Here is a 16088-nt window from a genome sequence, read left to right on the forward strand (position 1 = left end):
TGACCAAAACCCCTTGCCTGCCTGTGCACTGGAACCAGACAATCTTCCTGGGGTGGAAGTGCTGAACAAAGGACTCACGTTGTCCAATGAGACCCTGAACTGGCTCTCCCAGCAGTTCAGACGTCCAGAGGTGGATCAGAGCTCAGTTTACCAACTCATGAAACATTTGAGCCAGCCTGATCACACTTCACTCACTGGGCCACTACAGGACCCATGGGGCTGGTTTTGGCACTTTAAGAACGTTGAACTGCTTGCCTGCTTCATTAAGCAGTCTCAACACCAACATAAGCTAGTGAAGCATATTTGCCACTATGACTCGACTGCCAGCTCGCTGCTATGAAGCAACCGACATGCCGCACCCCATTCACTACCTAGACAAACAGAAGTATCCTCGAGAGAACTGAAAAGCTGACTAAATTCGCTGGAAGACGCCGACTGACCCATCTTGAACACTGACTAGATGCAGCAGAAGCATTGTTTCTATCCGATTCAACTGCCGACTTGACCTTTTGTTGGCAGCCATCGACTAGACCAGTCTTGAAAGCCAATTCAATCCACATTGTGCCACGGCCCAAAGCCACATGGACAGCAACTTACAATCGGAACATCATGACTCTACCATGTTTACACCAGCTTGACTGCAGAAAAGCTCAGAGAAATCTGACTTGAGGTAGTTGAACCAAGTCAATCAATCAAAGTATTTGTAGTGGTCCTGTCTGCCCTGGTCCTCCACAAAGGGCCTTAGAAACTTATGAAACCCCGCTCTCATTTTGCAAGAAGCTTTGCTGCTGAAATCAATTGTCTGCACCCCAGTCTTCACCAGAGTGTCCCCCTTTTCTCCCAAGGTTTGCATGCTCTCAGTTTCCTTTACAGGGGAGGGCCTTTAGTAATTTTCATTAATTGTACGCATTGTTAATTTTCTTAAATTTCCTGTTTTTATATTGGCTTGGTTGGACATTCTTTTATTAGCACTGTACTAATGTTTGTGTTGCATCTGTACCATCACACACCCCAAAAGAACAATATAGTCTGCCCTCAGCCCATGTTACCAAAAGATACAAAGGAGGAATACCTGTATGGCTGTGCCAATTTCACCTTAATGATTGGGATCACTGCTGGTTTAGTCGTAGTGTGGGGGCAGAGTAGGTGCTTTAGCTACTACTCATCCCTGTACACCTACGGAGCAGTAGCCATTTTGTCACATTGTCCTTCTTGAAAGAGTAAAACAGCAGCTGCAGAAGGACGGTCTCAGGAATGTGAGGAAATGAGCAGAAACCATCTTCAGAACCAACTGATCTTCGGATATTCCCTTCCAATCCAGCATAAAGCCCGCCCCACACCAATGTCACATGCACAAAGCTATCTCCATTGAAGGGGCCTTAGGGTGAGTGGTGAGTAGGTACCGATTGTAGGTAAGGTCCAGTGAAGTACTTGGCATGCGCAGCATAAGTTAGAGGCAAAGAGATGGGCCCAGAGAAAAACATGAGGCAGGGTACAGGGATGATGGCGCTTAATGGATCATAGGGAACCCTTATCTGAGATACTGGCATAACCTGGCCACAGAGAATAAGAAGCCTTCAGGATGTACAATGGTCAGCTGGAGAACTACAAGAAGAGTTAGAGATGTGTACCAATTGCAGCAACCAACCCTGACTGGGTGCAGGGAAACCAAGAGTGTAGACTGGGCAGTGTGATTGTCAGTCAACTAAAACTTAACAAGAGAGTGACTATGAAACAACCAACCAGACTGTCTTAAGTAGAAAGAAGTTGAGAAAAAAAGAGCGCAATCTGACTGCATAGCTTAAAAAAGGAGCAAGCAGAGGCAAGCGCAAGAGAAGCAGAACTGAAGAAAGAATCCAGAACATGAGAAAGAACTCAACAGAAAGCAATTTTAATTTGGCTAGCAGACTCAGGTAACCCAGATATTGGACTGTATACTAGCATGAAAACGCACCCTTAAGACCAACAGCAATCCTGCATGAACACAGTAGCAATAAGCATTATCAACAGACATGGGAAGGGAACAAGGAGTTCACAGAGGAACATTTGCCAAATGCAGGGCGAACGTACTGAAACAAGTGCACAAGTCACTGTAACATGTGGATGGACGATTGGACAATGTAGAGGGGCACCAAAACTAAGAGTAACAAGACATTGGGCTATTGATTGAAGAGGCTGAGGAAACTCAACCATAGGATCCTGATCCTTGTGGAGGAAACCAGCAAGCCCAGGCAAATCAAAGATGAGGCAAACTCCATGCCCCTTCCCTACAACTATTAAACCACATTGCAGATTAGGATAGGAAGGAAGGCTTGAAATGGAGGTTGAGTGGCAGGTAGAAGATTACATAATTTGGATTATGGGGTATTTAGGATATGCAGTATTTTGATCCCAAGCAAGAAGTGGCTTAGACACTTAAAAGGGAAAACACAACACGAATGCAGCCTTGGCATGTTACTCCCAAAGGAGGCTTGTAAAGCAGCCCCATCAACAGATCGGTTGCTTGCATTGACAAAGTTACATGTAAACCCTTTTACCTCCAACAAGGAAATGTTCAAAATCCTACTGAAAATGCAATCCTGTTGTAAGGCTACGATTGCACTGTAAAGGAGCCAACACACTTGTAACATCTGAAAACAGTCGAGCTGAAAGTAGATAAATTGCATTGTACCCAAATCCATATCCCTGTACCCCATACATGCTTAAAGATATTATTAGCATAATGTGAATATTATAAGGTAATTCTCTGTGGTGTTACAATTCCATGTTCCCACTGGTGTCCTCCAACGGCTCAACCTTCGGCAATGCACCCTGCAAAGGGTTTACTCCAAGGGCTCCGTTCACTAGTGTAGTCCTCCTCGTGTAAAGAGTTTTTGATCAAAGTGCTAGCCATCACGCACAATAAGTACAATACAATCAATCTAAACCAAACACGAAATTTCATTTGATTTCAAAACAGTTACCCACTCTAAAACAAAACACTACCACGTCCAAGGTAAAACGTATGTCCTGCTTCAGAGATTATTGTCCTTCTAAAGTAATTCATCATCAACAATAGCTTTATTTGACGTCGCGTCTAGCAGCCAATCCAACAAACATACATCAATGCAGTAAAAGAAAACACATAAAACATACACATACCATTATAAAAGATTTAAGAACCACCAAAGAGTAATATCTGCAATTATCTGTCAAACATAAAAGACAACCAGTATTATTTTGGAGGGGGATTTATCATATCAACTATTTTCACAAAGAGCGCCAGGATCCTCTGTGCTTGCCAGTCTGATCTTCTCCTGCCTTTTCAGCCAGGCTTTACCAATGAGCATTGCCGCAGACCACATATGAATATTATTTCTTCAACATGGGTTTCACATACATACAGCACCAAGTAGGAAGTATTTAATTCTTTGTGCGACAACAGATAGCTTCTGATGCTTTTCGCTTTTTTAATAAATTATCTATTTGTATAAAGAAACAGTATTGATTTAATGTGCAATTAATGTGACCGTTGATAAGAGCCATTATTTCTTCTCAACATGGGTTTCACATACATACAGCACCTCGTAGGAAGGACAAAAAGAAGAGAACATGTGATATATGTTATCCCCACTTCCTTCGCATGGTGGGCATGAATCAGCATTCATCACACCCCAAGAATATGTCAATTGAGCTAAAAGGAGTGTATTGAACAGGGACAGATTATTAGTCTGTGTCACCGCTCAGTCACCAGTTATAGCCATTATCAAGCACTCATTTCTGTCAAAAGCACTGTTAAGATAATGAAAGGCCAGACAAAGACCACACTTTAGCCCAGCAATCCTTCCAAACCCCTTTGTTTCTTAATAATAACATACACCTATTACCCCATTGCAATATGCACATGTGTTTCTTTACGTGTTTAAACGGAGCACTTTGGAACCCACTAGTTAAACAATGTCATTGCATTGGGCAGATGGCAGCCCAGTTCTAGTCCTTTGGTATTCTGGGATATGTAATTGCGGATTTCCATGTTCTAAATCGAGGACTACACCCCAGAATACAAAGAAAAAAACAGGGCTCGGCTATCATCTCCCAAATGAAATGAGGCATTGAGGCCTTAGTCAAACACGTTTCATGCAACTTTCAAAATTTTTAAATCTATAATTACCTGTTTCTGGGTAACGTGCGATTTTTATTGTCAATGCCTCCGCTGCCCCAGTACTTGTTCTGTCCACCTTGAAATCCATAATTTTGACTTTCTCCAATGAATAGGGATTCTGAAACCTCTTGGCTGGAGCCTTCATCTTTAGGGAAACTTCCATCACTGCGAAAATAAATATTACATTTTAGTGGTATGAATATTTCAACAGAGCATAATGGTGGCACCTAACTCTCAACCTTATTTTCTAATGCAATAAAAGAGAAGAGAATCCTTACACCACGATGTCTCCCCAAAGTTCATGATTTTCAAGGGTCCATCACAATTCCAAGGAGGATCCCTGTGGCATGGCTACCCATCATTACATCCTCAGTTGTGAGCAAACATGTGTCAAGCACTGCAACAGTGTCATTACACACCCTATATCTGCCCCAACAACTTGTTAACTGCCAAATTACCTTCTCTCTGATGCAGAGTCTGAGTTGAGGCCAAGACAAGAGTGTGTCACTCTCACACTCACACACACACTTCTGCTGCCATGTGCAAGATGTGTGTTAGCTCGGACCACCCCCAGGACTTCACCGCCCCCTCCCCCCAGCCTCAGAGAGATGATCAGTGAATGGCTGGAATGGAGAAGGCTACACAGTCTACTGTGCCACCAAAACATAACCCTCCCACCTGTTGGACCAGAAGACCCTCTGGTAAAGTCAAAGCAATAATACCCACAGATATTAAGTGTGGCTTAATGTCTTGCCCCTTTTAGAATACTAATGAGGGGCCTACACCAGTTAAGCCATGGTGACATAAGGTCAGCCACCAACGATGCTCATAACCATCTCCAGAATGCCTACACTCTTGACAATAACAAAACATGATTTTACTGCATGTTCTGGAACGGTAATCATTTTATATCTTCTGGCACTACTGATGCCTTATCTTCCAGCATAAACGATAGCCATACCCTCAAGAAATAGAGTGCATTTGTTTATGTAATAGAGTTTATTTTTTATTTAATGAAAATTACAAGGAAAGCAATCAATGCATTGTTGGTACAACAAATGCTTACAAAACATTTTAACATTGATTTGCTCTGTCTCCTAGATAAACAGCCTTACTGATTATGGGCTGGGGAGGTGGAGGTGAAGCAAGGGCAGGCTTAGCAGTGTACTGACAGCAAAGTTGAGGACTTTGTTGAGCGGTGAAAAAGCATAGTTGGGGAGGCCAGTCATATGGAGAGAGTACTAAAGAGATCAGGTGCTCAGCAGTGTTGAAGGGAAGAAGAAGTATAATTTTTTGGATGTTGAGATCAAGTTTGGCCTCAGTGGCTGATTTGGAGATGAAGAGCAAGAAATTGTGAGATGGGTCGAAAACAACACCAAGCAGAACAGATTAGCAAAGGTAGTCAGGAGAGATGTTAAGAGGAGGGGGGAGAGGAAGACGTAGCCCGTTTGGATGGAAAGTAGAGAACTTCAGTCTATGTGGAGTTGAGCATGAATGAGTGAGATGCCATCCAGTATTTGATGGATAAAAGACAGATATTTTACTGCAGCTCGTCAGATAAGGAGGGAAAGGAGAAGACTAAAGTGTCATTAGCAACGAGTTGATAGGGGAAGCCAAACGAGGAGTTCAAGGTGCCAAGAATAGAGGTATAGAGAGTGAAGAGAAGTGGACCCAGCACTGACCCTTGGGGAACACTAACAGTAAGGGCAGGGGAGTGGGGAGGTAAGGCTATTGCAGGACATCTGGAAGTGTCTGGGGGCAAGATATGAGGCAAACCAAGCAAGGGTCTTGTCCCCGATGCCTAGGATAGATAGTATTGAGAGAAGGTCAGAAAAGTTGATGGTATCGAAGTCAGCAGAGAGGTTGCGAAGTATATGAATAGATGAACGGTTATCATGACAAGCGGAATAGATTTAGTTGCCGACATTGAGGAGAGATGACTCGGCAGAGAGCAGAGGTCGAAAGCCAAATTGAAGAGGATCCCAGAGGTTGTGAGCGTCAAAGAACTCAGTGAGTCTGTTGAAAAATGCACACTATAGTATTTTGGAAAAGTGAGGTAGAGGAGTGACAGGACGAACGTTGGCAGGACAGTTAGGATAAAGGCGAGGTTTCTTAAGGATAGGGATGACAGTAGCCAACTTGTAAAATGATGGAAACTGGCACCGACAAGAGAAGAGTTCAAGAGGGAAGAAAGATATGGAGCAACACTGGGAGCTAGAAGTTTCACTATGTGTGGGGATAGCGGGTTGATGGGGGACAAAGGGTTAGCCCTGATGCGAAAGTCAAGAATCGCATCACGGTTAGAGGGGGCAAAAGAAGACATTGCTACATGAGAGGAGAGGTGGTGGAGAAAAAATAGCAGGTGGGGGTCAAAGATACTTTGCAAGGCTATTTTGAATGTTGGGCATTTTTTAAGCAAAGTAGAGAGCTAGATAGTTAGCAGACAGCGTAGAGGAAATGGAGGAGGGTTTAGGAGATTAGAGAATTAAGTCTAGAGATTTTTGGAGGCGCTTAGTTTGAGAGGATTGAGATGTAATATGAGCGAGACAGAAGTCATGTTTGGCAGAGTTGAGCGCAGAGTAATAGTTTTGAAGAGTAGTGAGGTAGAGTTGGAGATCTGAGGAGTGTCTAGATCTTTTCTAAATGCAAAGGTTGTTTCTCATTTTCATGGTGTGGGTGGTAGGTGGTAGGTGTAATCCAAGGCTGTGGAAGGGAGTGTTCAGGAGTGAATGTATTAAGAGTGAAGGGAGCATTGAAGTTAGTGAAGGCTTTATCAGAGGACGGAATGGTGAATTTTGCATCGGTTGAGGGAGTCGTGTATGTCCGAGATGTTTATAGGGAATTTGGAAGAGGGAATCAGGTGCTTGGTAATGGAAGTGGTAGACTGAGGAGGAGGGGAGGAAGCAGGAGTGAAGATTGAGGCAAAGATGAAGGAATGATCAAAGGGAGAAGGAGCGGTGCAGAGTAGAAAGGAGATGAGAATAAGGTCAATGGAGTTACCACTTGGATGGGTGGGCAGAGAGTGGACACGAGAGGGAATAAGTTACTTACCTGTAACTGTTCTCCAGCATGGGTCTGGCATGGATTCACATGCTCATGAATATTCCTTGTCATCAGGCTCTGACTCCTCGGTTAAGAAAAAATCAGTTTCATTTCGCCACTGTCTTTCTCCTAATAACCAATCACTGAGCTCTGGGTCATACTGCCCCCAACCAATGAATGCCCTCTACCTAAGCCCCTCCTCTGGCAGCCATCTTCAGATTTGGTAGCACGTAAAATGGCAGTAGGACCAAGAGAAGAGCCGAAGAGGGGTAGGCGGGAGGGTTCGCATGTGAATCCATGCCAGACCCCATGCTGGAGAACAACAGTTACAGGTAAGTAACTTGTTCCTTCTCCAGCATGGGGTCTGGCATGGATTCACATGCTCATGAAGAATACATCGCAGTACACGCTTGCACAGCAAAGGCTCAACATAAGCCTCTCTTACCTCCTCACCAGGTTCACCTTCAAGCGAACAGGCTGCGCAGCACTGCTTGGCCGACTCTGGACTCCTCCCTGGAATCCCGGTCGATGCAAAAGAATCTCGTGAAGGTGTGCGTTGACCTCCACGTAGCAGCCCTGCAGATGTCCAGCAGGGGCACACCAGACAGGAACGCCGTAGTTGCAGCGAGTGCTCTGGTCGAATGGGCTCTCGGACAGCCAGGCAACGGTGAGTTCGCCAACCGGTGACAATGGGTGATGCAGCCGGAGAGCCACCTGGAACTGGAAGCCTTGGAGAGGGCCTTCCCATGGTTAACAGTGCCAAAGTTCACAAAAAGTTGCACTATCTTCCGGAAGCTCTTTGTGGGGTCCACATAGAACTTAAGCGCTCTAGCCACATTCAGCAAGTGCAAAGTCCTTTCAGCCGGCCACGAAGGCGTCGGAAAAAATACCGGCAACACCAAGGGCTTGTTTGGATGAAAGTCTGACGGCACCAACCTTGTGTCGTGAAAAGTTAAATAAGGTGGCTTACAGGACAGGGTCTGAATATCTCCCACTCGTCGTGCAGAGATGATGGCCACGAGGAACGCCGTCTTCCACGCCAAAAACTTCAGTGGAGGTGCTATGAGCCTAGTCAGCACTACATTGAGTTCCCACGCCGGGGCTGGAGCCTTCAACGGCGGCAACGGAATAGTCCCTTGTCGAACTTCTTAACCAGGCGATGTGACCACAACGACGATCGTCCAGGAGATCTGATGTAGCAGGAGATAGCTGCCAGATGCACCTTGATAGAAGCATGGGCGAGTCCTGCTTTGGACAACAGTAGATACGGCAGCACCTGCGGAGCCGTGACTCGTAGAGGGTCGATCTTCTGTGCACAGCACAGCCCAAAACACTGCCCGCAGCTCCAACACGATGTGCAACATCTTCTCCTCCGGTAGCCACGGGCCTCTTGCGTGAAAACCTCCGGTGTGAGCTCCCCATCCTTCCAGGGAGGCGTCCATCGGGACCATCTCCTGGTGAGGTGGGGTCTAGAAATCTGCACTTCCGGACAGATGTGCGTGAACTCCCCACTACTGTATTGCTATACGGAAACTCTCTTCGAGTGTGAGCTTGTCCTCAAAGCTTCCCGACACTTGTATCCAACGGGTATCGAGGAACTCCTGTAATGGACGCACCCATAGCCTGTACAGCCGAATGAGGTTTATGCACGATGACATCATTCTGAGCGAGACTCGCTGGACCTCACCCATGCGATCTTCAGGGCCAACAGCCATTGTACCTTCCCCAAGATGGCCGATATCCTCTCCTCTGACGGATCCCAGAAACAGCGCATCCTGCGATGGAGTCAAGCAGGACTTTGCATAGTTCACTGAGAACCCCAGATACATCAGAAGGTGGACGGTCCTCACCGTGTGGTTGACGGCAATGTCCTTTGAGCTGGCCCAAATGAGCCAGTTGTCCAAGTAAGGGTAGACGTGGATCCCTTGTAGACACAGCTGCGCCGCAACCGGTGCCTGGCAGTTGGTGAAAACCCTTCCCGCTGACTTCAATCCGAAGGGAAGGGCCTTGAATTGGTAATGCTGCCCTTGAACCACGAAGCACAGAAACATGTGATGCCCCCTGTGAATGGGGATGTGGAAGTAAGCATCCTACAAGTCCAGCGACGATAGAAAGTCCCCTTCTTCCAGCTGTCCAAGCACGTGCTGAAGAGTCACCATCCGGAACTTCTGGGACTTGATGTATTTGTTTAGACAACAGAGGTCTAGGATGGGCCTCCAGCCACCAGTCTTTTTTACGAGGAGGTAACTAGCGTACTCTCCGGGGCCCCAAAGCCTCTTTGGGACGAGCTCTATCACGCCAGTCTTCAGCATGGCCTCCACCTCCTGCAACAGCTGAGGGACATGGTTTTCCTGCCTGGCCACCGGTGTTATAGGGGGACACTTCTGTTGAAATTCCAGGGTTTGTCCATGGGCGAGAGCATCCAGCACCCAACCGTCGGTGGAGATGGTCTTCCACATGCCAATGAAATTCGCCAGCCGGCCTCCCACCGGGGTGCACGGGTGGGGGCCCGACACCACGGCCGATTCAATCCTGCTTGGACGTCGAAGAGCCACCTTGGGGACCCTGGTGATGACAACGTCCTCCGACGAAGGCCTTGGAATGGCCCACGTTTTCCTGTGCCGACGAATGGGAGGGTTGACGGTAAGATGAGGCACCTCCACTAAAACCTTTGGAGGATCCTTGGGATTTGCCACCCGAGGTCGAAAAGGGCGGCCATCGCTGCTGAAGCGTGCCCAAGGAACGAGCCGTCTGGGTCTGTCTTGATGGCCTGAAGAGACTCACCTACTGCGTTCCTGAACAAATTGTCCCCGTCGAAGGGCATGGGACGGGTGCTAATGGCATTAAGCTTCTCCCAGGCCTTTAACTTTGGCCGCTGGGCCGTTGCCACTCATTCCAGTGTCCATTGTCCGTTGTCCATTTGGCAGAACCCCGTGTCGGCGTGGTCCAACGCCACCTCGCCTTCCTGCAGAATCTCCAAAGCTTCCGACCTCTTGTTGTTGGGAAGGAAGCCTTTCAAAGTCCTTCACACTTATCAGTGCTTCTGCGTTTCCCATACTCACATTTTTCAGCATTTCGCTCTTTAAACATCGAAATGCCTCTCAAACGCTCCAAGTGTCTTTCACACTTCCCTGCATCCCTCAGGATCTAGGCAATTTCTAAAACCTCAATGCCCCTCCCACATTGAAGGAATATTTCAGCCTTTGTAGTGCTCCCATAGAGCTCTACATGCTTCCTAAAACTTCTCACAAGTTTCTTCTAGCATCAGCCTCTGTGTGCACTGCCGGGTACTGAGAGTTGGAGGCTGTCGCCATCAGCCTTGGAGTAAGCAGTTTGGTTCAACGAGGATTCACCGTCTTCCAGCAATCTTACTCTTCTTTTACCCCTTCACTTGAACCCTGGTGACAGGGAAAATCCCACCCTTTAAGTTTATTGGTTCTGGAAGTCGCAGAGATACCTCCTTTCCCATCATGCTCTGCCCTCTGGACTTGTCACATGCCAGGTTAAGGTCAGGTAACAACACACGGGTCAACCATCTTGGATTCTGTCAGTTACTATTTGTGGAAACCATGGCGTGCAGATATTACACCCTGGAGTGAAAATGTCCATGAAACACCAGTCTCAAGGCAACTTACTGTAGTATTGCTGCTGTGTTAAGCACCCATTCCAACGGCTGGAATGAGTGGTAACGGCCCAGCGTCCAAAGTTAAAGGCCTGGGAGAAGCTTAATGCCATTAGCACCCATCCCATGGGCTGAGACGGGGCTAATTGAAAGTATTGTCAGTCCGTGAACAGGTCACCTTGCAGCGTCATGTTCACGGAACGAAAAGACTGTTCCAGGATGGCCGCCATGGAAAGGGAAGGAGCCCTTTCCATGGTGGCCTCACACATAAGAAAAAAAAGGAAACAGCAGGGTCTGGGAGTGAGGGGAATGCTAGACGGGGGAACCGGCCATCAGGCAGCTTGGAACATGGGCTGAGATTGTTGGTTTCATACTGAGTTGCTAGCTACCTGATTGGCTAGCTCCCCCCCCCCAACCCCATCAGGGTGCTAATGGGGTTATGGCCACTTAGTCATAACACTGACACACATGATGGGCATGCCCCAGGGCACACAAATAATGTTTAATTATATTGCAGGAAATCAAAGTTACAGACGAAATGGAGAGAAAGCCTCAGAACATTCTCTGTTATGGTCCATTCAAATGGCTGATGTTGGTCATTTGGCCACATTTTAATCATGAGGATTGTGGCAATGCAAAATGGCAATGGGGTTTTACTGCTCCTCTGGCTTCTGTGTAGCTGTATAACATCAAACAAAAGGTAGCAGGAGAAACTTTACAACACATTCATGGTCAACTATTCTCTTGCCTCAAGCGCGCACAAGGTTCAGTGCGCCTGGTTAAAAAAGGGAATACCGAGCTCCATTTCTTAATGCTACTCTTCAACATCTTAATGAAAGGAATCTGCCATCATTTTATAATCTTAAATGTGAATTGAAGCATGTTCAAAGTGTTCTATCTTCAAGGGCAACAGATCTGACAGACCTGCTTTAAAAGGGCCACAGTGATAGGGGTGTAGGCTGAAATCACTTATGCTTATATGTCACTAGAATGGAAGCTGCCATCATAACTCTGATCTATATTCAGTCTGACACCCACTTATCCCTTCGCCTTTCCAAACTATACCCCTCCTAAACACGCCTGTTGATTTAGTCACACACATTGAAATATCAATGGCGCTATTCTACAGCTGGGAGGAGACGCTGCATGTGTGGGTGGGCATCGGGCTGAGAACGAGCCAAAGCAAACTGCTCACAGATGGTCCATTTGGGCAAGTATATGAGGGAGTATTGACCCAAACAAAAGTCCAAAAGGTCAGTGTAGGGAAACCAGCAGTTTTAAAACAACCATTAAATGATCAATTTGTACTATATTTTCTGAGGCCCATCGACAGACTTGAGCCTTCAGTGGCCCTTTCACGGTCATCTGCATTAGCTTTAACCACCATCTGACCAGGCCCAATTAGGTCAAGACGCCGTGCCACTATGTAAGGTCCTCACCAGATGGGAGAATCGAGAAGGGGCTGCTACACTCCATAATCTGGAGCAAATTTAAATGACTACAAAGACTCAGACACCATTACCCCTTCCTTCCAGTGTAAGCACCACTGGCGCGCATTCCAGATTCATGTAGAAGGCACAGACATGGAAACAGTACAATTCTTACTGGTAGCCATACAAAGAAGAAGAAGCCTAAGCAGACTAAACATGGCGGACAAACAGGAATGGTGCCAGGCTGTGTCTAATACTCTAAGTCTGCCTCCCTTAACAAATTTGCAAGGTCTTCTGGTGCGCGTCTTTGGCAGATTTTTAATTTAAACACATTGCAGTTTGTGACGCAGGAACAACCAAGCACTTAGCAACTCTATTAATGACTTTTTCTGAGATAGAGACACAGAGGCCGTTCACATGTTCCTTCTCATTGTGGTCATTCTTTAAACAAGAGGACAGCCTTCTATGTTTTTTATCATTTGATAATCAATTCCAACATGACCACTGAAGTAACCTTCTGCAGAGCTAAAAATATTGTAATCCAGAGAATAAACAAACCTTGCAAATGTTAAGCCAATCCCATTATCAGCAAACCTGCAAGAATGAGAAGAAAAAAGAAAACACAGGTTTAGTCTTTACAAATGAGCCCCTTTGCTTCACACACAAGACAAACAGCAGTGCATCACGGGAGTGCCACACACCCAAGCACGGGTGGTCATGGGGTTCTCGATTTGAAATGACCGTCAGCTTTTATACTTACCTTCGTTCCTTTTTGTAAAAATAAGTGTTAAAACAGAGCCACAGTCGTCAGAAAGACACAGATTAATGGCAGAACATCACTGGGGAGATGGACAGGAAGTGGCACAGATCAAACAGTGAAAACATTGCTCCCATAGTGCCTGGGGGACAGACAGAAACAAAGCACCGTAAAACTGGGTAAATAAATGTAAAAGCAAGTGTGGCTGTGGAGGAGAGCGAGGGGAGCTGGCAGCCGAGTTCCGAGTTCCAGCGGGTATATATGGTGCTACTGGTCTCTCCCACTCAGATAGGATTATAACAAAAGTGGGGCGGGGATGCGAAATGCCAAAATAAATGCCCTCTGTGGGCGTCCGAAGGGGCTTATGGCAGGGCTCTGGATCTCGCTCCCTATTTGCTGACAGTCCTCCAACTCGTCTCTTTCAAATGCAACCTCATTGCGCGCTGGGATTGCAGGGGCCATTTCCAACATCGGCTGCAAGGAACGTACAGCGTGATGGAGTATTTTTGAGAAATACGGGTTCTTCACCTCAAGCAGTAGTATTTATGTCTCTCACGACAGAGATATCCTATGCAAACCCGACTCAACTATAGGGCAGAACTCACAAGGCCCCAAGTTCATAGAACCTTGGTTACAGGCAAGCAAGTGACAAGTTTTTCTTCACTTATCACAAAATATTTTTAAAAAATCAATTTTAAAATCAATGAAATATGTTTAAATAAAAAAAGAGGAGTTTACAGTTGGGTAACAAATTAAAACTTTAGGGAGTTCAACACTTGCCATTTAAATGCGGGACTCCCAATCATTTGTCAGACAGAATTAGTTTGTCTGCTAGCTTAAGATGTGAAGGCCTTTTGGCAAGGGGAACAAAAGAAATGTGCATATTTCAATAGACATGGAGGTTTCGCAACAGGGAGAATTATATGCAAGTTTCAACTAAGACCCACTGCACTATTGAAGTGTTTAACGGATGGCTGCACGTCCCACGAGACCCCCTATTTTAGTCCTGGGCTTTGCTTTTACCTTGGTTTTACTTAAGTCCAATTCTAGTCAATTGAAGTGATCCAAGTCTACATCTCCCAGAAAACAATCATGTGGAGAAATGCAAGTTCGTGAGTGGAGCAGGGTGTCCCCAGTGACATGGAGTCATCTGGTAACCTCAATTTGTTGTACGGCTGTACACGGAAAGTGTTGCCATACCACGGATTGTGTCGTGAATAATAGGCCGAGCTATTATCGCATGCCCAGTGTGAAGGGCCACACTGGAGCACGCTGGTGGTAGTCCAAGCACTAAAGCTTGGGCCATAATAAAGGATTTATGGCAGGACTGGAATGATGGTCCTGATGTCACAGACCGTTCACATGCAGGTTTGTCAGGCAGGCGGGAAGGGAACAGCAATAGGATCGGGGCAGATTGCGGAGGATAAATACAGGGCCTGGTATTTGCCACAATACAAGCATGTTGGAAATGCAATGCAGTGGGGCTTGGGGCTAATCCAGGCCACATGTTGAAATGGTGTCTCTAGAAAGCTCTCCAAAATCCTAAGCCTTAAACAAAAGCATAGGATGGGCACAGACAATGAGGCTGTGAGTGAGTACAGACCACGTGAGAAAAGACAAAACCAGGGCAGTGGCTACTGAAACAAATATGCTACTGGCTTATCACCACACTTTACAGGAAATGGAAAAACCAAATTGCGTAAAGTGTTCAGCTTTCCAGCTTGGCCAGAAAAGTACGTTTGCGTAATGTGACTGAATAATCACGCAAAAGTGATTTGGAGTAATGTGGCTGCGATTCCCATTAACTAAACATCGAAATGACAAGTTTGATTCCTAGAGACCACTCTGAAGCACACGTCCGGGGGGGAGGGGGTTTCATAACGTTATCTGGGAACGATTTCCTAAGCATCGTATTTATTTTCCCACCCAATATAACCTTACACTGAACGCTTAAAATAAACAGACACGTGGCTCCTGCTGACATAACCACTTCAGGCGAGAGCAGCAAGTCCCTAAAAAGTGAACATAATCAACTGATTGAGAAATTTAAATTTCTTTTAAATTAATAAAATGTGGACTCCAAAGTCTGGTATCAGCAGAGTTGGCGCTGGGTCTCCCCACCCCCTTCTGGGATCTGGACACTTACGCAGAATTCTGTATAATGATGTCGCCTCCTCGGACCCAAGCTCCGTGATCGTTATTCTTGTACGCCAGAAGTCCGTCGATCACAGCCGCTACTCTAGGCTTCTCCGGGTCTGCATCCTGATGGGGACGAAATCTAGGAACAGGAACAGAATTTTTATGTAAAATATTACAATATATTTTTTGACTCCATTTCCTTTCCCATACATTACTGTTATCTATTGTTCAAGGTTGTCTGCAGCACAGCTCCGACTGCGCGAGACACTGCGCGATCAATTCAACACAACGCAAGCAATTAAAATGCCAACACAGTCATTGTTGTGCTGCACCCTCCTCCTCTCCAATATGTTCCATAGGGTCTGGAAATGCATGCACGTGCTGCAGTTCCTGGCAAGGGCAGTCAATTACACGGTTTGCATTCAAAAGATTAGCTGAGCAAAGGTTAATATCGGGGCCCTTCAGTTTCACCCGGATATCAACACTCGATTCAGATACATAGAGAAGAACGACATACTTTAAATAAAGAAATTAGCTATTTTATTTTATGCCTGGTCTCCAAAGTAAACAACAGCACGAACATGAAGTCACTATAGAAACTGGTCAATGATGGTCCTAGGGGAAAACTAGGATTCCAAAGAACAAATATCTGTCCTGTGAAATAACAACAAGAAAGGTAAATAGCCAACAAGAAGAAATCGAGATTGTGAGGGTGATCAGGTGCCTTGAGGGTTCCGTGGGCAGGTTCTGTCAGGGAGATTCCAGATTGGGTCAGCATATTGCCTGCTCGCCAGGAGAAACCCTGACCTTTTGGGGAACTTGCCTCTCGCCTCCTTGATAGCTTGAGAAGCCAGACGGCATCACTGCTGGTGCTCTCCTTTCCACTCGTGCTCGTAGGTCCGCAGCCGCAGGTATCAGGGAGCAGATGTACAGTAACAAGGGCATGCTAGGGAGATT

At 46.1% G+C, this 16088-nt stretch overlaps 1 protein-coding gene across 1 annotated transcript in view; it reads right to left on the reverse strand.

Moving 5' to 3' along the window:
* CEMIP2 (cell migration inducing hyaluronidase 2) overlaps positions 1-16088 on the reverse strand; it is a 473131-nt gene that overhangs the window by 157683 nt on the left and 299360 nt on the right. The window contains exons 13-15 of the mRNA XM_069625802.1: positions 15139-15270; positions 12794-12829; positions 4151-4306 (exon numbers count right to left, since the gene is read on the reverse strand). Coding sequence (XP_069481903.1) covers positions 4151-4306; positions 12794-12829; positions 15139-15270 — 324 coding nt within the window. The remainder of the gene's footprint in view (positions 1-4150; positions 4307-12793; positions 12830-15138; positions 15271-16088) is intronic.

The sequence above is a fragment of the Ambystoma mexicanum genome, chromosome 6p (assembly GCF_040938575.1).
Source record: "Ambystoma mexicanum isolate Mex_15411 chromosome 6p, UKY_AmexF1_1, whole genome shotgun sequence".
NCBI lineage: Eukaryota > Metazoa > Chordata > Amphibia > Caudata > Ambystomatidae > Ambystoma > Ambystoma mexicanum.